The sequence below is a fragment of the Nanorana parkeri genome, unplaced genomic scaffold (genome assembly GCF_000935625.1).
Source record: "Nanorana parkeri isolate BGI_ZX_2015 unplaced genomic scaffold, ASM93562v1 scaffold476, whole genome shotgun sequence".
Lineage (NCBI taxonomy): Eukaryota > Metazoa > Chordata > Amphibia > Anura > Dicroglossidae > Nanorana > Nanorana parkeri.
In genome coordinates, this window is record NW_017306744.1 from 661,668 (window position 1) to 685,233 (window position 23,566).

The 23,566-nt window shown below is 42.3% G+C and overlaps 1 protein-coding gene and 4 non-coding genes across 5 annotated transcripts; 1 reads left to right on the forward strand and 4 right to left on the reverse strand.

Moving 5' to 3' along the window:
• Positions 1 to 4,765: 4,765 nt before the first annotated feature.
• On the reverse strand, positions 4,766 to 16,703 carry OPN1SW (opsin 1 (cone pigments), short-wave-sensitive). The gene is made up of 5 exons (XM_018560743.1): positions 16,338 to 16,703; positions 11,921 to 12,089; positions 8,399 to 8,564; positions 5,544 to 5,783; positions 4,766 to 4,999 (listed from the first exon to the last, which is right to left on the reverse strand). Exons 1-5 carry the CDS (start codon positions 16,681 to 16,683, stop codon positions 4,871 to 4,873), a joined length of 1,050 nt encoding a protein of 349 aa, XP_018416245.1. The 5' UTR covers positions 16,684 to 16,703; the 3' UTR covers positions 4,766 to 4,870.
• Positions 7,354 to 7,425, reverse strand: TRNAP-AGG. Its single transcript has one exon. It is a non-coding gene; the product is annotated as a tRNA-Pro (tRNA).
• Positions 11,621 to 11,694, reverse strand: TRNAT-AGU. The gene has a single exon. It is a non-coding gene; the product is annotated as a tRNA-Thr (tRNA).
• An 889-nt stretch (positions 16,704 to 17,592) lies between the features above and the next one.
• TRNAP-UGG lies at positions 17,593 to 17,664 on the forward strand. The gene has a single exon. It is a non-coding gene; the product is annotated as a tRNA-Pro (tRNA).
• A 364-nt stretch (positions 17,665 to 18,028) lies between these two features.
• Positions 18,029 to 18,100, reverse strand: TRNAP-UGG. Its single transcript has one exon. It is a non-coding gene; the product is annotated as a tRNA-Pro (tRNA).
• Positions 18,101 to 23,566: the final 5,466 nt, after the last annotated feature.

The following is a 23,566-nucleotide window of genomic DNA, read 5'->3' on the forward strand; positions in this document are numbered from 1 at the left end:
CAATGTGCTAAAGATGTTGAGTTGTACTTTTTATCAAGAGTCAGCCATTCTCTTTTGCTGCTTTAGCATAATTCAACCTAGCCTGACTTCATACTGTCATGGGTGCTAAAACACGTCTGGTTTAGTACATTCACCTGCAATTAAAGTGATTTTGAATATTAGTTTGTATTTGTCATTTGTACTATTCTGTAAATTGAGTTTGTGCTGCACCCGCTGGTAAAGTAAAATTCAGTAGATCACATGGTAAGTCTTAACAGATGTTTACGTTTCTTGCTTGTATAATAATTTGATTTACAGTAAGATCCCTTTTGCCTTTTTCTTTCTATTAACCCCACACTCCAGCATGCTGAACTCCAGCAAAAAGGATAAATGCACATATGAAAAACATAAATGGTAACCGTTTTATCTGACAATATATTTGTGATTCATATAACACAGTGGATGACCCAGTTTTTCCTTTTATTATATTAGTAATACAGATTGGTGACCTCCATACTTCCAGTCTGCTGACTAGACAAAATATTTATATACTGTATATACTCGAGTATAAGACGCCCCGAATATAAGCCGAGGTACCTAATTTTACCACAAAAAACTGGGAAAAAGTATTGAACACTGATTCGGGGCAGAAAAACTCGGCTTATACTCGAGTATATACGGTATATTAAAGGCATTTATATAGCACTGACAATTTACACAGTGTTTTACATACTGTACATGATAATATGAAATCAACTGCACTCCATACAGCGTACAGACCTTGATGACAGGTTGGTGTTTGAAGTGATAACACAGACGGCGCCGTGTCAGATACAGTCCATAATAGAAGTCACCAGCACTCGATGTGTGCAAGAAGTAAAGAACTTTTTATTAAATGATCACATGCGTCATACAGCAAACGTTTTGGGGCCACGCACTGTCCCATCTGGGCAACATAGTAACGTCACTATGTTGCCCAGAAGAAGGGACCCTGCGTGGCCCCGATAAGTTGGCTGTATAATGCATGTGACAATTTAATAAAAAGTGCTTTACTTCTTGCACACATCGAGTGCTGGTGACTTCTATTATGGACAGTACATTCCCATCCATCTCTGCCCTGCAGGAGCTTACAAAGTATGGTACCTAACACACAAACTTGCACACAGGCAAAATTAAATAAGAACCGATTAACCATCCAGCATGTCTTTGGAGTGTTGGAGGAAACCAATGCAAGCACAGGAAGAATATACTAACAGCATCTTGGCTGGTATTTGACCAAAGAGCCCCAGTACTGCAAGGCCGATCTGCCAACCACTCAGCCTAGGTAATAAGTTGCTGTGCATGAAAGGGGCTATTGACAGGCATTTTGAACACCTACCAATGCTTAAAAGGGTGTTTCAGCTTCTTCTCTACTAGGAAAGAAACAGCATTACAAGCAGGGACTGACATAACATGGGTGTCATGCATTCACTTCCTTAGGGAATAAAGCTTCAAGTCCTATTACGCCTCTGTGCTCTGCAAGCAGTGTGTGTAAATCACAGGCTGCTGTGCACAGTTAAAACTACATTTCCCGCAACCCTGCACCATACTGACTATGAAGCCGTAGATATATGCAAACAGTTTAAAAATAGAATTAAAAAAACACAAACAGCGGTTTAAACGTACCTTTTTTTTTTTCTTTGCGCGCTCCCGCGCCGAGAATCAGGAACCGCTTATACGGCCGCAAAGGATCTTGGGGCGGGCGCATGCGCAGTTCCAATTCTCGGCCGGGAGACGAGCAGAGACGCAAGGTAAGTCTATGGACACGTGCACCCGCCTGCAGACACCGCTGGATCAGAAGTGCCTGCAGGGACAGAGGAGTCGGCGCTGGATCGGAGAGCCGCCGCAACGCTGGAGGGACAGATGAAAACATCAGGAAAGAAGAGGAAGATCGGAATAAAAGACATAATTTAAGGGAAGTGCTAACATTAACATGGGGAGGGATTTTTTTTTACCTTAATGTCACTAAGACCTGCAGGATGCCCAGATGATATTAAAACCAATGCTGTGTATGTGCCGCTATAGTACTGAGCCTCTTTACACAACATTCTATCAAGGTGCCTTATCTCCTATACTTCACACTATGAGAAGAAAGTTCATGAGAGAAAGTTCTGGTACTATTAGAAGAAGCCTGCACAACAGATACTTATAAATTGGGTTGGATAAGAAGCAATACTGGGAATTTGGGTGGGCTTGGATGAGCTTTTATTTTATAATGCATTTGTATAGTCTTTTCAGCTTTCCTTAAACTGTACCCCTGAATCCATTGGTAAGTTCCTGGGGTTCACATGTCACTTATTAAAAGCCAGTGCTCACTTGTTCCAGGTTAGTAACTCCCTATGTAGTGGAGCAAGTAAAATTTGTACCTTTAAAAAGCAGCTCACCAGTAACAATGACGGGTTCTATTTAAGATCGCATTTAGAGAATAACTGCTCATCTGTTGTGGAGAAGGCCTGTACCTATGTACTAAAGAAGGCTTGTACCCATGCTCAAGTGTTAATGTAGTTCTAGTATGTGATTTTAGTGTAGTATGCAAACCTTAAATATATCAACAATCCTTTCTGTATTCTGAAGGTGCAATAATGTTGCCTTATATCACAGTTTTTGGGAATGTTCTCAAATTTGTGATTACTGGGGGCCAGGTAATGACCTTACTTGGTGACCTAGTTGATACTCCGGAGGTTATCCACCGTGTTCACTGCTGGCTGGGTCTCTCTTTCCCACACATGCCTAGACACTCTACCAGTGTACTAAACTAGCTAACCACATGCTGACCGCCACTAGATGTCTCCTGTCCCTGAAATGGAAGCGTAACCTACCACCCTCTAACCTTGATCTCTATAGATGCATTCTTGACGCTTTCAACATTAAATACTTAACAGGACACTTATGTAACATTTGAGAAAACCTGGTCCTCCTGGTGGCTTATGGACTCCCCTATTTAACTTATTTTTACTAGGGATGCACCGATACTTTGAGTATCAGTGCAGATACTTGGAATTTTTATGAGAACTACCAGGGTTGCAGTGGTTGCAGCTGGGACCTGGCTCTGGTGCTCCACCACTGTCTTGAAATCATTAATAGATATTGTTTTAGAAAAACTGTCACATGACAATAAACAAAAATGTATCCGTATCAGTACTTGTAAGTACTTGGGCAAGTATCAGTACTTGTACCCGCAAAACTGGTATCGGTGTATCCCTTTATATTTATAAAAACAAAATCATACATTAAAACAGAGATGTACAAATCCCAGGAGCTCTGAGTACTCCTTACAAATGACAGCTGCCTCCTAATTTTTGGACTTTTCTCTAGTCTAGCCTTGGAGCTCGAAAAGTATCGGTACTTGTACCGAGTACTGTACTTGGTATCGGTGCATCCCTAATTTCTACCATCATCTCTCACAGGATCTGGGCCGGATGGAGGGCACAGAACTCTGTTCCTCCTTTCTTTTCCTCCCTCTTCCTATTTCCTCTCCAATGTCTTTCTTCGTGCTTACCTTATCTCCTCTCCCTTCCTTCCTTCCTTCCCCTTGCTCTACTGGTTTTCCTCTTCTCTCCTGATATTTTTCCCTTTTGTACTTTTTCCACTATGTTGTTTGCCTATAATATGCCTCTTCATGTCTTAACCTTTTATCTACTGATGGTGTTTACGACTCCGATATGATTGTTTGGAACAATGCAGGTTTGCACTGCAATATGTTTTGTATTTTATTTCACATAAATCAAACATTTTACTTTGCTGGTTGTTCTTATACTCCTTGTTATGTTATGTTAACTGATTAATAAAAAGAAAGTTATAAAATTAATATGAACTGATCACCAAAGATCTTTTCTCTGTCTCTGGTAGCTAAGGAAAGGTGTCAGCAGCCTGGACCCTATCATATCAACAGGACTTTATACTTTATTCATACATTCAGGATGTCTCTGCTAAGGTTTTAGATTTGTTGCTAGAATCTAACATGTTCAAGAAGTATTGGATTGTACCGAGTACTGTACTTGGTATCGGTGCATCCCTAATTTCTACCATCATCTCTCACAGGATCTGGGCCGGATGGAGGGCACAGAACTCTGTTCCTCCTTTCTTTTCCTCCCTCTTCCTATTTCCTCTCCAATGTCTTTCTTCGTGCTTACCTTATCTCCTCTCCCTTCCTTCCTTCCTTCCCCTTGCTCTACTGGTTTTCCTCTTCTCTCCTGATATTTTTCCCTTTTGTACTTTTTCCACTATGTTGTTTGCCTATAATATGCCTCTTCATGTCTTAACCTTTTATCTACTGATGGTGTTTACGACTCCGATATGATTGTTTGGAACAATGCAGGTTTGCACTGCAATATGTTTTGTATTTTATTTCACATAAATCAAACATTTTACTTTGCTGGTTGTTCTTATACTCCTTGTTATGTTATGTTAACTGATTAATAAAAAGAAAGTTATAAAATTAATATGAACTGATCACCAAAGATCTTTTCTCTGTCTCTGGTAGCTAAGGAAAGGTGTCAGCAGCCTGGACCCTATCATATCAACAGGACTTTATACTTTATTCATACATTCAGGATGTCTCTGCTAAGGTTTTAGATTTGTTGCTAGAATCTAACATGTTCAAGAAGTATTGGCAACAGTTTTGTTGAAAGGGGAATCTCCTGTTTGAATACACTTGTGCAGTTCCTTTTCACCAACTGGAAAGCATATATTTCTACATACAACACCTTATGTTCCTTTTTTTATATACATATCATTAGACACATTTAGAAGATGCAACTGATAATGCTTTTACTGTGAAACAACTTAAAAACAAGTTACAATATAACATAAAAGCAACCATCTATCTTGGGATTTTGTTTACAAAAGGTGGCTAGCTGGCAGATGGGCTGACCTGGCTGTGGGATACTGTAGAAACTTCAGTTTTTTGGCTGGTGCTAGACAGTGAAGAATCGTCAGTTATAGGTCTGCCGCATACTGTCTCCATGATGCATCCACGGAACTGGGAAAGAAAAAGGGAATGACACGTTAACCGGAAACTTTATTTTTATTTATGTTACATTGATTACCACATCAGAATCTATTGCTAATGTCTAATATGTTTTAAAACAGAGGCGTTGCAATCCATACAATGAGTTTCTTGGGTAGAATGATATTGTTATAGAAGTACTACTGTAGAATCAGAAGAGTTCTACGTTGCAAACTGTCACACATCTGGTAATTCCATCTATGTTACCCTGCAATACTGCAGTTCAAAAGAGATTGCAAGGGAAAATGTAAATGCTATAACTGTGGCTTCTCCCTGTAGTAATGTAAATGAATAGACAGGAATGATTTAACACATGCTTAGCAAATGTGCTCTTCCTCGGATTTAGTGCAATGTATTCTCTTAGGTAGTTCATCCTGGTACCATAGCAGTTGTTTAGTAAGGGTCCTAAATGAACTTTGCAATACAAGCAGCTTTATAATGAAAGGTAGCACAGTAAGCTTAAAATCCGATTAAACCACAACCAAAATAAACCTGTCATGTGATGTCACCATGTTACCTGTTTGTTCATGAAGGAGTATATGATAGGGTTGTAGACACAGGCGCTCTTGGAAAAAAAAGCAGGGATGGTTACCAAACGCAAGTCCAGCCCGTGGTTTCGATTAGTAATCATATACATTGCCATAGCTGCATAGGGAACATAACAGAGACAGAAGGATCCAACCATAACTACGACCATACGGGAAACTTCCCTCTCAGCCTTCTGTGTACTGGCTGATTCCTGTTGCTGTGCCGCAACCTGTAAATGTAAAAATAAAAAAGTTAAAAGGCCTCAGAGTTAGAACAAAATGGAAATTTGTATTTCAATTAGCTCGGCTTTGTATCATCAATTACTGCTATGGCATGAATGGCTTGCATTGGCCTACCCTTCCTTCCAGAAGCCCCTGTACCAGTAAAAAGCCCCCACAGTTCTACAGCAGCAGTACATGTACCATCAAGAAACGCCCTCCATCCTTCTTAAGAGAAAGTACCTGTATTAATTTACATGTGGTGTTTTCTTTTCAAGATTGAAGCCTAGGCCTACCCTGAATTCCATTGTACCAGCTATTAAAAAGGTAGAGATGTTAATGTTTTAAGGTCCATTTACACCAGCTTGGTCCGCTGGGGTGCTTTAAACGCATGCACATTGCATTAGGATAGCCTATTGGAATGGGCTTCCCAACGTACCACAACAGACCAAAAGTCACGCATGCAGCATTTTGCCGCTACACATGTTAGTCCATTGCCGTGCTCTGCAACGCACATCAATCAGCAAGCCTCATAATGAATTACATTGCATAGCACCAACACATCTAACATGCGTATTACCAAAATAACATAGCGTGAATGGGCCCTTAGAAGCCTCAATGAGAAAACCTTCAGTCAGAGAAACGTGATCCCATTTAAATCCTATCTTCTTGTACTGATCCTAGCTTCAATACTTTCTTAGTGACGTGAAACAAGTATTCAATTCCGACGTTGCTAAAAATAAAATGTTTGCCAGTTTCCTCTTGGGGAGATTTACCCTTACTTCCTGTTCCAGGGATACAACAGAAAGGGAGAGGAAATCTTTCATAAGTGGGGGGAAATTCCCTCTTAAAGGAGAACTATGGGGTCAGTGTTTTTCCCCATAGTTCTCCTTAGGGTAACGGGAGGACACAAACTAGCGTCCTCCTGTTACCCTAAGCTCAGTATACCGCGAGCTACAGCTCGCGGTATACTGAGATGCCGCAGCCGGAGCGGATCCCGACGTAGATGACGGGATCCGCCCAGCTGCGTGAGTGACAGCTGGCTCTGCCTATCTAGAGGCAGAGCCAGCTGTACCCGCCCCCTCCCCCGTCCGTTCCGCCAGTCAGCGCTGGCAGATCGGAGCGGGGAGAGGGGAATCCAGCCCCTCCCCCTGTCACGGCAGAGAGCCGTGACAGGATCGAGAGGCGAGCGAACCCGGTATGTGTTCGCTCACCTCCCGATCTACTGAGCCGACCTGTGACAGTCTCATTGTCACAGGTCGGCTAGAACTATGAGGTGAGTGAAAAGCACTCACCTCATAGTTCTCCTTTAAACAGGGGTTTCACTGAAAGATTACTCCTTACTTTCTGTTCTGGAGACAAAGACCAAAGTTTGGATTTTCTCTTTTTTGCCCCAGTAAAAAAAAAAAGCAAAAAAAAGAAAACTTTGTCTATAGATACACTTCCATGGTGTGTATAGGGTTAATGCAAGGAAGTTCCACTTTTCACTAAGATATGTTCATATACTTTTGAATTCATGAGGTATGTTAGTATAAATATTTAACCACTTGTGTCCTTAAACAAGTAATGTTAAAAAAACAAGGGCTCGTCCGGGATTTGAACCCGGGACCTCTCGCACCCTAAGCGAGAATCATACCCCTAGACCAACGAGCCAGCTGATAGCACTGTAATGTTTGAATACAGCTTGTGAATACAGGCCACCTCCCTGAAGCCACAATCTTTGTTCTAGCAAGGACCAGATCAGTTCTTCTTCATACTGCGCATTCACTGTGGCCCCAATCACTCCTGTGGGGAGCTGGAACCACAACGGCCTCCAGGAGTCCCTTGGAGTGGCCATAGCAATGAATACGGGTGTGATGTGCATGCGCACAGGAGCAGACCAGGGCCATGGTGCAGGAACAATGACTGGATATGAGAAGGAAGGTTAGTATTGCCCTAAGAGGGCTGCACTCAGGGGGATGGGGGTTTATTAAAGGGCAACTTTACTAAAGGTGAAGTTGCTCTTTAAAGTATAGCTCACTTCCAAACTAGGAGAGAGTTTTCATATACTGAGACATATTTTAGAAAGCTTTTTATTCATTTTTTGTCTTTGTCACAACACATGTCAGGGAATGTGGGGTAAATCTCCAAGAGGGACACAGACAAACATAAAAACTGTCTTTTAGTAATGTAGGGAAAGGGTGGAGCCCCCAATAGCTTTTTTATTGCTGCTTATGTCCCCATCTCTCCCTTCCTGTCTTGATAACATTGTCAGCAGGAGAGGAAGTGAGTGGAAATCTCCCCAACGGGGCCACAGCAATGAGATTTGACATTTCATCCAAGAAAGGGTTACAAATCATTTGATGTCTAAACATGGATGCAAGGAATAGTCTATGTCCTCCAAAGTACCTGATTATGTATCAGAGGTTTTTTTCTAGTAGGGGTTAAAACTGGGGTGGGCAAACTCCAACCCTCCAGCTGTTGTGGAACTACAAATCCCATGAGCCATTGCAAGATTCTCGCAGCCACAGGCATGACTTCCAGAGATAGATATATAATGGGATTTGCAAATATCACAGCTGGAGGGCTGGAGTTTGCCCACCCATAAGTTAGAAAATAAAAACTTGCGTATGTTCCCAGCACTTACCGCACGTAGGGCTCCCAGTAGTCTGGCATAGGAGTAACAGATCAGGCTCAGGGGGATAACGAAGCAGAAGACAAATATGAACCACGTATAATATTCACTGCGATATTTTGTACCAATAGTATACCAGTCAGGACCACAGGAGCATTGTAAACCTTCTGGAATATACCTGGACAGGAAAGGTAGGTAGACACAAAAAAAAAGAAACAAACATAAAAGGCAGTTCAAGGCAACAAGTGAAAGCATTCAGTAAAATGGTAATGCTACCCTACAAACACAGCAACTGCGCTCAAGTCAGAAATTCCCTCAATTTACTTTACTATGAGTGCACAGCTCCACGGAGGGCCAGTATGAAGGGAAGGAGTGTACTTCCTGCAGCCTGTCCTGCATAACTTTGCTTCCTGCACCAACCATTCACAGTCAAACTTCCACTGCAGGTTTGGAACTAATTGAAACTTTTTAGTATCTGCATTTTGTTTATTTATTTTAACATCAATCTTTTTGAGCACAAGAGACAGCAAGGAGGGTGTTCTAGCATCACCAGCAGGCGCGTTCCAGCAGCACAAGATTACAAACAAAAAGGAGTGGGGTGTAAGGGTGCAATAAAGCAATAAAAAAAACTACTGAACAAGCGGCCTATCTTAATAAATGCAAAGTTATCACCGAATAAATAGTCCTATAGTAGCTGAAATGGTAAAATTGCTTTGGTCCATTAGGGATATATATCTCATTCAGTTGTGCTCAGAAGTTTGCATACCCTTGAAGAATTGGTAACATATGTACCATTTGTAAAGGAAACATGATTGAGCAGCCAAAACACATTTCTTTGATTTCTTATGGGATCCATATTGAACTGTAGGTCATAACAGATCAATCATAAAACAAAACATAAATAAAAAAATGAAATGAGTCCTGTTCAAAAGTCTACATCCCCTTAGTTCTTAATACTGTGTATTGCCCCTTTAGCATAAATTACAGCGTGCAGTCTTTTGTAATAGTTGTCTATGGGGCCCCCGAATTCTTGTAGGTGGTATAGCTGTCCATTCGACTCTAGGTCTTGCAAAGTCTTTGGTTGTCTTGCATGAACCGCACGTTTGAGATCCCAGAGTGACTCGATGATATTAAGGTCAGGAGACTGTGATTGCCCCTTCAGAACCTTCACCTTTATCTGCTGTAACCACTGGAGGGTCAACTTGTCCTTGTGCCTAGGGTCATTGTGGTGCTGGAAAGTGCAAGAGCGTCCCATGCACAGCTTTTGTACAGAAGAATGCAAATTGTCTACCAGTATTTTCTGATAAGATGCTGCATTCATCTTGCCATCAATTTTCACAACATTCCCCGTGCCTATAGAGCTTACACACCTCCAAAACATCAGTGAGACACCACCATGCTTCACAGTGGGGATGGTATTGTTATCGCTATAGGCCTTGTTGACCCACTCCATACATAGCGCTCATGGTTATGACCAGAAAGCTCTATATTGGTCTCGCCCCTCCAAATTACAGTTGCCAGAAGCTGTGAGGCGTCTCAAGGTGTTGTCGGGCATATTGTAACCAAGCTTTTTTGTGGCATTGGTGCAGTAAGGTCTTCTTTCTGGCAATCAACCATGCAGCTCATTTTTGTTCAAGTATCGTTGTATTGTGCTCCTTGAAACCACCACACCGTCTTTTTCCAGAGCAGCCTGTATTTCTTCTGAGGTTACCTGTGGGTTTTTCTTTGTATCCCGTACAATTCTTCTGGCAGTTGTGGCTGCAATCTTTCTTGGTCTACCTGACCTTGGCTTGGTATCAAGTGATCCCCGAATTTTCCACTTCTTAATAAGTAATTGAACAGTACTGACTGACATTTTCAAGGCTTTGGATCTCTTTTTATATCCTTTTCCATCTTTATAAAGTTCCATGACCTTGTTACGCAGGTCTTTTGACATTTCTTTTCTTCTCCCCATGGCTCAGTATATAGCCTGCTCAGTGCATCCACGTGAGAGCTAACAAACCGATTGACTATTTATACACATACACTAATTGCAATTTTAAAAGCCACAGATGTGGGAAATTAACCTTTAATTGTCATTTTAACCTGTGTGTGTGTCACCGTGTGTATCTGTAACACGGCCAAACTTTCAAGGGTATGTAAACTTTTAATCGAGACCATTTGGGTGATTTCTGTTATCATTATGATTTAGAAAGGAGCCATGTGATAAAAAATGGCTTCATATGATCGCTATCCTTAAATAAAAGACAATTTTTTTGGCATGATCAGTCGTATTTTTAATATCAATGCCAGCATTTCATGATTTCTGCCAGGGTATGCAAACCTTTGATCACGACTGTGTTTACAACTGTATACTATATATGTATTCTTTGCAAATGTGTATTGCACTCCACTGGCTTTGGGAGTACAAAGTAAAAGAAAAGAGCAGGGTGAGAGCCCAGTCATGTGACTTTAGAAATGGAAGTGAAGATCACCAGCACTCACAAAGTCCAAAGGATATGGACAACGTATTTGTGAATGTACTCACTTGTCACGTGTCATACAAAGCCAATGTTTCAGGGCCACGCAGGGTCCCTTCCTCACGGCGATATAGTGACCCTATAATACCCTCAAGGTCACTTTGTCACCCTGAGAGGGGGACCTTGCGTGGCCACGAAGCGTTGGCTTTGTATTACGCATGTGATAGTTGGATACATTCGTGAATATATGATCCATATATTTTGGACTTTGTAAATACTGGTGACCTTCACTTCCATTCCTGAGTACGCAAGGTGCCATCCGTGACATCCCTTCAAACGCCGCATGTAATTAAAGGTCTACATCACGCCGTATGGAGTGCAGGTCATATATTACAACACTGCATGATCACATGACCTGTCACATTTTTGCTGCACTTCTAGTTTTTAGGTAAAATGTAATTATCAACAGCAAAAAAAAAAAGCACATAAAAATCTGCTTATAACAAAAAGATAGTGCCACAACTATCAAAATCCTCCACCAGCTTTGCATTTTTCCATCCTCCCTAGAAATGGTCAGTTAGGGAACAATAGAACTGTAGCTGCCAACAAGCAGAGATGTGGGCTGTAATACTAGTATCATAAATGACTGTGTTGCAGATGTTTTAAATGTAATTGTAAAAATGGATGTAGTTTTAGTTATTTTATGACAAGTTGGGTCTAGGTTCGCCTGTAAAATCATAAGCTCGGGATTTGTACATAGTATCAGGAAAACGTTAGGCACTGCTGAGATTCGAACTCAGGATCTCCTGTTTACTAGACAGGCGCTTTAACCAACTAAGCCACAGCGCCGCACGTATGTCGTCGTCCTCGGAAGCTCCTTTCAGCTTTCTACTCAGATGTGCTGCTATTGTGATCTCCAATACTATGTCGCTTTACTGAGCACAGAGACTGCTGAGTCATTTATTATTTGTGTCGCTTTACGTAACCAACTTTTGACAGGAGTAAAATGAAGGAATATCCTTTCCCTTTGTTGAACCTATATACCTAATGATAGTATATGACCACTATGACTTACCTACTCCAGCCAAGGAAAGGGGGTACCGACACCCCAATCCCAATCACCCATGTACACAGCACAACAGCCAAAGCGTGCTTTGAGGTGAAGGTGAAGTTGCCCATCGGTTTGCAGATGACAATATACCTCTCGAAGGCGAGGAAGGCCAGAGACCAGCCTGTGACTAGACCTAGAAGTAGAAGAATAAGAAGTAGAAACCAAGACTCACAGCAATGTACAGTATTCATAAAGAGCAAACACAATGGAGAGACTGGAAAGTCCAGCTTGTACTGCTCCTCTGATACCCCTAGAAATCATCATTCTGTGGTAAAAACAATAATGAACACTGGAATTCATAAAGCGTGTCATAGAAATCTGTCTCATGGTAGTGTCACAAATGGCAGAACGTGTAACAGATACTTGTAGGTGTCAATAAGGTGTATATGAATCTGTAACAACTCTGACAGAACAATCATAACTATCTCTCCTACAAAATGGTGGTGTTTTACTGCAACAGAAGATCAGGGCAGCCATCAGAAATTTTGGGGCCCCTTACATGGCTTTAGACCAGCTATATAACTCCTGTATAATAATAATATTATATAGCTCTGACATATTCCACAGTGCTATACAGAGAACACTGAGCCATTTACACCAGTCTATGTACAGAGGAGCTTACACTCTAATGTCCCCCCACAGTCACACACTATTATTATACATTGATATAGCTCTGGCATATATCGCAGTGCTGTACAGAGAACACTGAGCCAGTCACAACAGTCAAGCTTGGAGCTGTGAAAGTAAAAAAAAAGTGTGGTGTGCAATAAAGTGAAATGGAAAGGGTAAAATTATACAGCAATCAATGCAGAATACCACCAACTATAGAGCGCTACAAATCCCAGCAATTATACATTATACAGCACAATGCAGAATACCACCAGCTATAGAACACTACAACACATACTAGCAATACATTATACATACAGTGTATAATGTATTGCTGAGATTTGTATTCCTCTATAGCTGATGGTATATTATACAGCGCAATATACCATTCGTGATGCTTACTCTCTATGGTGGGCTCTGCAGGAGTCTCAGGTGGGCTGATCAGGGCATCATCCCCCTCTCTCCCTCCCAGCTCCTCTTACCTGCCCACCTGGCCTCCTCTGCTGCCGGACTGGAAGTAATGTCACTTCCGTCCGGTCCCACATCAGATGAGCAGCGGTGCTGATGGGGCCCCAGCCTGTCTCGAAGCTGCTGGATCGCCAATGCTGGGGCCCTGCACTGCTAGAGCCAGGCCTCCTCCGGCGCTGCGGGCCCCTGGCCGCCTCCTCGCCTTTCACTGTCGACCGATGCTCATGTAAGGGTCCCGGGCGGGCCCCCAGGCTGCCTAGGCCCCTTACATGAGTATCGGCCGTACCCCCCCCCCTGATGGCAGCCCTGGGGAAGATATTTGGAGAAGCTGGCGGAGTAATAAAAACATCAAATATCAGAATGTAAACATATTTTGTCTCACTTTGTCACAATTGTCTTAAAGATGTGACACACTTTGCTTATGTGGCCAACTGCGGCCGGCAAATACCATGTAAAATGTCTAATTACTTCTACCTTGAAAATCCAATAAATATTTTGAAACAAAAAGATGTGACACAATAATTGCCCTGTGACACAATTAGGCCCCTTTCACACAGGCCCTGGCAGTTCCGATCAGTAGGGGATCCATGCACAGATCAGAGCAGAATGGAACATCCGTTGTGACATTCGTGTCCATCCATCTTACCAAGGAGGTAAAAAAATAAACTTACCAGACCCGTTAGGTTTATGGAGAGTCAGATGTCAGTGGACGTGTTTGCATCAGATTACCCCCGATCCGCTACAATCAGGTCCACCAAAGCGGAACCCTTTGGTAATCGAATGTCGATGGACATGTGTCTGTTTACATCAGATTACCCCAATCTGTCACAATCAGGTCCATCAAAAGGGAACTCTGATCCATTTGCTTTTCTGGACCTGACCAGAGTCAGAGAGCAATCGGATGTAAACGGATGCATGCCCACCTAGATCCCACTCTGATATGAAAGAGGGGCTTCTGAAGGTGGAGGGGCACTTTGATGTGAAGGGGGAAACCCACTTTTTTTGTGTTTTTGCTTAGGGTCTCTCTTAAAATCCATGATATTTTAGACTGGTGTGCCTTGACTAACAGGGTTATTCACTAAAGCGTGAAGAGTTTGGAGAAGGCAGGAGAAGTGAACAATCTAGGACAAAATAGCCCATTTGGAAAAATTCTCCAATTCAGCTCACTTTCCAGTTTAGCTATGTTGTCCTAGATTGTTCACCTCTCCTGCCTTCTCCAAACTCTTCACCCTTTAGTGAATAACCCTGTAAAAAAGAATGCGAAACACTACCATAGACTAACACTGGAATTCTGAAAACCTGACCGTCGGACCTGGTCGGAGGGGCCTTAAAGGAAAACTATGGGGTTAAGGCTTTTCCCCATAGTTCTCCTTAGGGTAAAGGTGAGAGGTGACCACCCAGGGAGCGGGGATCAGGTAAGTAAAAGTGCTTTAATCCAGTCCCCTAGGCATAAACGAGCAGTTAACCCCCTGCAATACTGGGGTAGCCCCACCTCAAGAGTAGTTTATTTGGTTTGCCCGGAGATAGGCTTTATGGTTGCCACCGTATCTAGGAAAAAATACCCACCTAATGATCTCTTTCCTATTAATAACATTGGCAACAGGTGCACAGTCCGGGTGGCAACCCTAGAATGGGTCTCATTGAAATCATGGATTCTTCATGGCTGTGGCTTTAGCTTACACTTGAAATTGTAGGGAAATGTTTGACAAGGCACCTAGTGAGATGTACAAAGCGGGAGACGTCTTGGTAGACTTGTGTGATGAGTACTACAAATGGCCACTCTCACTACTTTCCCTGAAATATGTAAGAACTCTGCCCACCTGAGGCTAGCTATAGATCATTTTACTGCAATGAAGGAGGAACATGGCTGTGACAACACTTCCCCCACCAATGGCATAAAATAAGTCATTTTTTTCTGGTAAATTTAATAAAACATCATAATGGTGTTGGCCTGCAAGGCCTGATATTAAATCATAAAACAAGGTCAAGCATGTTTTATTTCCTTCAATCTGGGCCTGGTAAAGCTAAACTAAAGCTAGACATACACATACGTCAGCATGAGCGAGAGAAAATCACTTGACTCTGCATCCACAACATATATAGAGGACTCCCCAGTGCCAGTTATTGTATTCAGACAGCCACGGCACCTGCAAATTCCTAAAAACCTGAACATTCACGGCATCTCACTGAATCCGGTCACTGTTTGGCCACTTGGCTCAATAGCTTTTTAAGTGACAAGACCATGCATACATTCAGCAGGTATCGGCCAAAATGTGAGCCTTCTGTGACTAGCCTTATTGAGGCAACTACCACCAACAGTTTTTATAATTTAACGCTTTTGAACAGAAACTGTCAGGGTTAGGTTGCCTGGATCTGCTCAGATGATTTTGAGAGTGGTTGTAATTGCCTGAAATGTGCCATGTCTGTGGCCTGCATAATAGTGACCACTATATGACCCAACACTAAGTCAAGTTGACAGCCCAAAGTAACAGTCACCAACATTAGGGCTTCCCTTGGGAGCAATTCCAATGCTCAGTTGTGGTATGTATCATACACAGGGATTTTGCCCAATCTGGCAAGTCTTTGTGCTATGATTAATCAGCTGTACTATCCATAGGCTTACTAAAGCTGGCCATACACTGGTAGATTTTCATATGAAAAATCTCATCATTACATTCGATAATGCCATCACTGATGTCATTCGAAATATTGTTTGGTTTTAACATTCGATTTTGGTACTGAATAGCATTCCCCCCAAAAAAAACACATTCACTGTTGCGGTCTCATTTATTCAAGAAAATGTCTGCCTACTTCTATTTTTATTGTTGCTTTGGTCAAAACCGATAGTCAGTTTGACCTCATTAACTATTAGAAAATCGAACAAACATTTGGAAAAGGAATCTTTTTGAATGCCAATCTACTGGTGTTTGGCTGGCTTAAAAAAAACATGGAACATTGAACCTCCATTCAGTAAACGTATGGACCGTGACACATAACAATCATTGGCAAAAACAATTAAGCTCATTCCTTTCACCGGTGGTCATTCAGACAGGAAAATATACATTTATCAAATAATAAAAATCGTAGAATTAAACAAGGCACCTAGTCAAAGTCACACGGCTGACGGAAAATAAAGTCGTGAATTCTGGAGCAATAGCAAGAGTGTGGTATGCCTTTAATAATAAATATAGTTACTACAACAGCTCAGAATTTGGAATTTAATACCAGCAAGACTTTTAAGACAAGCAAAGCAGGTCTTCACTTTACATTTTAGGTCACAATATGGCTGCCATTTCTGCCTTACCTGCAAGCGTACCTACGAAGGCCTCAAGACCGCAAAATGTCTTCCCAAACACGAAGTAGCCCTGCCAGCTGTTCACAAAAACAATAAAAATGGAAAAGATGCAAATGAGAAGGCCACCCACTGAGATGTTTACCAAGATGTAGTTGAGTGGTTGCCGAAGTTTTTTGTATTTCACCGTTACCACCAATATAATAGCATTTAATGGTGTGCCGATAATGAAGACAACACCCATAAAAACTGCCTGTAGGGTGAATGCCCATCTTGGTGCGATATGGTACTGAGGACCATCCCATGGCAGTATATCAGATACATTCTTAAAGAGGTAGAAGTCTTCGTCACCCAACATTCCAACCTTTCTGTGTACAAACCTCTGTCCCTGGGTCACCCTCACCTTCCATTATATAGGGCTTTTTCTCGTTACAATCCTTTTAAGTACTCATCAGGATCAGCCAGTAATCTTACTGACAAAGATTTATGGAAGTTAAGTTCTTAGCATGATGGAGAATCACAGATAATGACCACTGGTGGGGCAAATCAGGACAGGGGAAAAAACATATGGAAAGGTAAAGCTTTTCTACTCAAGTCATAGAAAATTGGGTTATTGTAACATTTATATTCGGAATGTAATATAAAGTTGACCGGGTACACCGATCAGAGAAGAGGACTGGCAGTCTGATATCTTTGACAAATGCCAGAAGTATATTTTCCAAAAATATCTATGTCTTGGTCTGGGGTCCAGTTGGCTGCTTAAGGTCAGACAGTTCTACTGTACAGTATAGCAATATTCACTGTAGTAGAAAAAAAAAGACAAAAAATGTTCTTGGTTCACAATAAGGAAGTGAACTTAAATACTTTATGTGCCAGGACTGCTCTTTGGTGCCAGTTCAACAATAACAGATTGGGACTCCAGCCTAACATTAGGTGGTGAAGAAGGGTCCAGTCATAATATTGGGAGATGAAGAAGGCTCCAGCCATAACTTTGGGAGGTGAAGAAGGGTCCAGCCATAACTTTGGGAGGTGAAGAAGGGTCCAGCCATAACTTTGGGAGGTGAAGAAGGGTCCAGCCATAACTTTGGGAGGTGAAGAAGGGTTACACCCTCTTCTGGGTTTATAATGCAATATGAGTTTCAGCTAAAGAGATTTATCCTTTAATTTTCTGCCAAGAAGACACAGCGAGAGATGCTAAAAATGTTCTGCACTGAGAAAACGTCCTCCACATGCTTTGTATACATATAGGCAGCATAAGACAATGTACGGCTCGTTGGTCTAGGGGTATGATTCTCGCTTTGGGTGCGAGAGGTCCCGGGTTCAAATCCCGGACGAGCCCTCCTTTTCTTCCATTCTATAAATTGCTAATTAATAACAAACTCACTGTTGTATGTTGTTAAAAACTCATTCGACAATTCCCTGGAACTGAACTACTGTAGTCTCAGGAATAGTTCAATTAGAGAGAAAAAAAACATGCCTGTGTACACTGAAAAAAGGCTGCAACCATTTTGCTACATTATTTTCGCTATCAATATCTGCATAGCCTACGTGACACTAGTAAGGATTTCTAGCTGTTAGCAAAAACTGTGTGGAACACAAAGTAAAAAATAAAATCTAAGGATTTTAAACACTTTATGAAGACCTCTCCTATAAATCTGTACTGCTCAACACACTTTAGTAGACGAGCATGAGAAAAAAAACAAGGGCTCGTCCGGGATTTGAACCCGGGACCTCTCGCACCCAAAGCGAGAATCATACCCCTAGACCAACGAGCCGACTTGTAGCAATGTTTTCTTCTCCGTTTATGAAACTGTGCACACAATGGTGAGCCATAGTAGCAGTTTTTCTGAATGTAAGCACTTTTAATGTGTAGTGGCGGCGAGCGCTAAAAACATAGCAATTAGCGAATACTAGTATGCTGAAAATGCAACTCGGGGTGCTAGAAATTGTAGCTGCAATTGTTTATTGAGTGTCACTCTATTTTCACTCACAGCTCTTACCCTGCACAAGGCCAATAGTTTTTTTTTTTTTCACTTGTTAGTGTTGCCAGTTTACATTTAGACTTTTAATCACTGGCCCACCTGTGACATGACACATAGGGGTCTATTAATCAATGTTTTCATCCAAGATTCACCTATTTTTCCCTATTGAATCTTATGTGAGAAATGGGTGAATCTTGATGACTAGATCCTATAGAGGCATATTTACTGTACAGTTGCTGGATGGGAAAAACAACATACAGTATTTACAAACGGATATGGGTGACATTCGCCGTGTATAGATTAAAAAACTGCACAATTCAACTAACGACTAAAACAGCAAATCATCAGTGCCCAGAAACTAAAGTAACGAAAGTTCAAATGAACGTTCGTACAAAAAATCCCGTCAGAATGTTTAATAATACGATCAGAGACTTTGCGATTGTTGTCTACATTTTTGTTTGATTTTCATTTCCATTTAACATTAGGTTTTGGAATGAATGGAGTTTTGTGAACGTAAACCAACCACATTCACTGTTAGAATTTCATTGCAGTGAGAAAAATTTTCCCACATGCTCCTCCAAATGTTTTTGTCACTGTAGTCGAAATTGATTATTGATTTCACCTCATCAATGATTGCAAAGTCAAATGAAAATTCCTAAATCGATTTTGTTTGTTGGAAATTGAAAATCCCTCAGCCTCATAGTTCTAGCCCACGTGTGACAATGAGACGGTCACAGGTCGGCTCAGTAGATCGGGAGGTGTTCGCTCACTTCTCGATCCTGTCCCTGCAGAGAGCCGTGACTGTCACTCACGGCTCCCTGCAGGGATTACCTCCCCTCCCCGCTCCAATCCTCCAGCGCTGACTGGCAGAACGGACGGGGTACAGCTGGCTCTGCCTCTAGATAGGCAGAGCCAGCTGTCAATCCCGCAGCTGGGTGGATCTCGCCAGTAATGTCCGGATCCGTCCCGGCTGCGGCGTCTCAGTATACCGCGAGCTGTAGCTAGTTTGTGTCGTGTTTGTGTTTGTGTCGTCCTGTTACCCTTAGAAGAACTATAGGGAAAAGCCCTGACCCCATAGTTCTCCTTTAAGGCCTTGTTTACACATGGCGGCAGCCTTCGAAATGTGATCTGCGGTTAAGCGCATTTAAAAGGACGGTAGAGCCTCAAGTTTGCATCTTAAGTGGGATTATTTTGTAGCTTGGCCCCATTCACCTCTATGGTCACATTTGGCAGTACAATTTTAAATGACCCACAGACTGTGCTGCAAATAAAAATGACCCCAACCAATATCCTTAGACTCCATAGGTAAGAATGGCTACGTGTGTTATATCACATTAGTCAAAGGATAAAATGATTTTTTATTCACTGAAATTACGTAGTATTGTTCTTTAGTATAGCGTGTGTGTGTGTGTGTGTGTGTGTGTGTGTGTGTGTGTTTCACTTTTTGAAAATCATTTTTTACATTTATTATTATTATTTTTTTTTGACTGAAAGTTTGCTCAACATTTGCTCAAATATCGTGTCACATAAAAATTCTACAAACAACATTTTATTCTACAAGTCCTCTTTTTTTTTAATTTTGGATTTTTTTAGTCATGTCCAGGCCATGAATGCAAATTTGTAGATTTTTTACTGTTGGGGAGCTTTGGGGAAATATTAGGGGTCCTAACAGACCCCTGACATTTCCCTTTTAAAATAGAAAAGAAATTGAAGACACCAAATCCTCAATTTCTTTTTCTGCAGCCTCAGCACTCAATGAATGGGAAGCTCTCAGTACAGAGGCTTTCCATTCATTCCGACACTGCTGATAGTAAAATATTTTACTATCAGCCGTTTCTGAATGGGGAGAAGCCTCTCTGCTGAGTGCTTCTCTGCGGAGAGAAGCTCTGAGTGCTTCTCTGAGTGCTTCTTTGCGGACGAGGGAGCGCTGTCATGTCGGATGGCCAGTGGTGAGGAGGAGAGAAGCCGCCCCAAGGACGAGCTGTGTCGGCCGCCTGGTGCCGACACAGGCCGGCACTGAACACTACAGAACAAGTCCAGCTGAACGTGACTTCTCTAAGCTATACCATGACCTGGATATATGAGAACCATCACAAACCTTATCACGTATACACTGACTGTCCAAAGAAAAAGTCATACACTCTAACATTTAGTTGGATCGCCTTTAGCTTTGATTACGGCACACATTTGCCGTGGCATCATTTCCATAAGCTTATGCAACGTCACAGCATATTTTTTTTTTCAATCGAGAGTTGCATTCATTTTTCACCAAGATTGTGTAGTGATGATGGGAGAGTCTGACCACTGTGTAAAGTCTTCTCCAGCACATCCCAAAGATTCTCAATGGGGTTAAGGTCGGGACTCTGTGGTGTCCAATCCATGAGTGAAAATGATGTCTCATATTCCCTGAACAACTCTTTCACAATTTGAGCCCGATGAATCCTGGCATTGTCAACTCGGAATATGCCGTGCCACCAGGGAAGAAAAAAATCAATTGATGGAAAAACCTGGTCATTTAGTATATTCAGGGAGGCAGCTGACCTCATTTTTTGGGCACATAACATTGCTGAACTTTGACCTATTATCCAGTGGAAGGCTCTGACCTATTTGCTTAGCTAAATCCAGGTGGTGACCTTTTTTTGGCCAGGCAGTGTATTATCCTTACAATTAATATTGCATTTCTTATATCAAACTATCATTTACATGTGGCTTCTTCTGCCACTGTACTGTCTTTTCCTCCTATATACCTGGGGACCATGCCAGTTCCCCCATCCTTCTGCTCCATTCTGACCATGATCAAGGATGGCTTCTTCTGCCACTGTACTGTCTTTTCCTCCTATATACCTGGGGACCATGCCAGTTCCCCCATCCTTCTGCTCCATTCTGACCATGATCAAGGATGGCTTCTTCTGCCACTGTACTGTCTTTTCCTCCTATATACCTGGGGACCATGCCAGTTCCCCCATCCTTCTGCTCCATTCTGACCATGATCAAGGATGGCTTCTTCTGCCACTGTACTGTCTTTTCCTCCTATATACCTGGGGACCATGCCAGTTCCCCCATCCTTCTGCTCCATTCTGACCATGATCAAGGATGGCTTCTTCTGCCACTGTACTGTCTTTTCCTCCTATATACCTGGGGACCATGCCAGTTCCCCCATCCTTCTGCTCCATTCTGACCATGATCAAGGATGGCTTCTTCTGCCACTGTACTGTCTTTTCCTCCTATATACCTGGGGACCATGCCAGTTCCCCCATCCTTCTGCTCCATTCTGACCATGATCAAGGATGGCTTCTTCTGCCACTGTACTGTCTTTTCCTCCTATATACCTGGGGACCATGCCAGTTCCCCCATCCTTCTGCTCCATTCTGACCATGATCAAGGATGGCTTCTTCTGCCACTGTACTGTCTTTTCCTCCTATATACCTGGGGACCATGCCAGTTCCCCCATCCTTCTGCTCCATTCTGACCATGATCAAGGATGGCTTCTTCTGCCACTGTACTGTCTTTTCCTCCTATATACCTGGGGACCATGCCAGTTCCCCCATCCTTCTGCTCCATTCTGACCATGACCAAGGATGGCTTTTTCTGCCACTGTACTGTCTTTTCCTCCTAAATTCCTGGGGACCTTGCCAGGCAGTTCCCCCATCCTTCTGACCATGACCAAGAAGGGAAGCAGATCCGTGCTTGTGTGGTCCATTTCCATCCCTGAGCTTGCTAATGGACACCCGGCATGCCTGTAGTCCTGTAACCTGTCTTAAAGCCACCCCACTTTGCTCAGCCCTACGCCACAGCCTCGTGGAACACAGCACAGACGGGGAACTTCCTGTACTGTATGTCATTCGACTTCCTGCACTATGGAAGAGAGATGGCCAAGGAGGGACAAGACTGCAAATGAAAAAACATAAGATGATAAAATTAGATAATTTTTAAAAAATATTTTAAAGTTTTTTTTGTGAGCTATAGCATGGTTGTTTTATGAGGATACTGACCTTTGTTATTGCCTTATTTATTACAGGTAATTATATAGCGCCGACAATTCACACAGCACTTTACATAGTGCACATTCACATCAGTCCCTGCCGTCAAGGAGTGTACAGTCGAAGGTCCCTATCTCACATTCATACATACAGGGCCAATTTAGCCTTCACATATTCTTTAATATCATAGTCTAATAATATATTATAATGGTCTAACTTTATTAATGGTTTAAAGTTTAATCACTAACCCGTTTATGGTGTTTGTTTATAAGTACTACTTTCTTTATACTTGTTTTATATTTGTTTTTGTACTATTATATTGTTTATACGTACTTGTAAAGGGTATATAGAAATGCACACATTCAGGAGGGCTGGTGTGCTACTGCTGGGTTACAGCAGCTTGGTGGTGTATGTACTTGTTTGGAATGTTTATAGAAAATCACTCAGATTTGAGGCCTGCTAAGATACTTAGCCAGTCTTTGTGTTAATTGATCCTGCTCTGCAAAGGTGGATAATCCTACAACTTCTCGTTATCTCATTATCCCTAATTACACCAGCAACTATTCCACAATACATGAAAAAGACAAATAAAGGCCGCTGAAAATTAATTTGTCATGGTAGCTATATACAAGATTGACACACATTGTACAGTTATTACAATTGTGCAGCAATCTTTAATCATCAGTTGACACATAAAAGAACAGAGGTGTAGTATGAGATTCACAACAGATCAGCTTGCGTCTTTTACATGCGGCTATTTATATATGGATTACCGCCAGGGAGATTCTCGGTCAGGAGTGCGGTGGGACTATTTGCTTGTGACTATTGGCCAGTGGGTCCCAGTGTGCCTTCCACTTTTCTAGGTGAGAGGCTCCTCAGTGTTCCCCTAGCACAGCACTGTCAGTTCTTGCGCCAAGCAGCCATTCAAAATATGCCTCCCAGAGCTGAGTGTCAGCTTGAGGTGGGATGTGATAGGACAATGGCTGTGCGAAGTCTCAGGTGGGCTGTAGGGGTCTTAGGTGGCCTGGTGGGGTCTCTGCTGGGCTGTGCGAAGTTTTCGGTGGGCTGTGCGAAGTCTCAGGTGGCCTGGTGGGGTTTCTGGTGGGCTGTGCGAAATTTTAGGTGGGCTGTGCGGAGTTTAACTTGTCCCCGCCATCCCTCCCGCCTCCATACCTGATTGCCCTGATCACTGGAAGGATACCCTGTCTTCTGTAGGGCCTGACATGTACATATCATTCAGGGCCAGGCAGGAACAGGCACATCTGAAGGGATGCGGGGA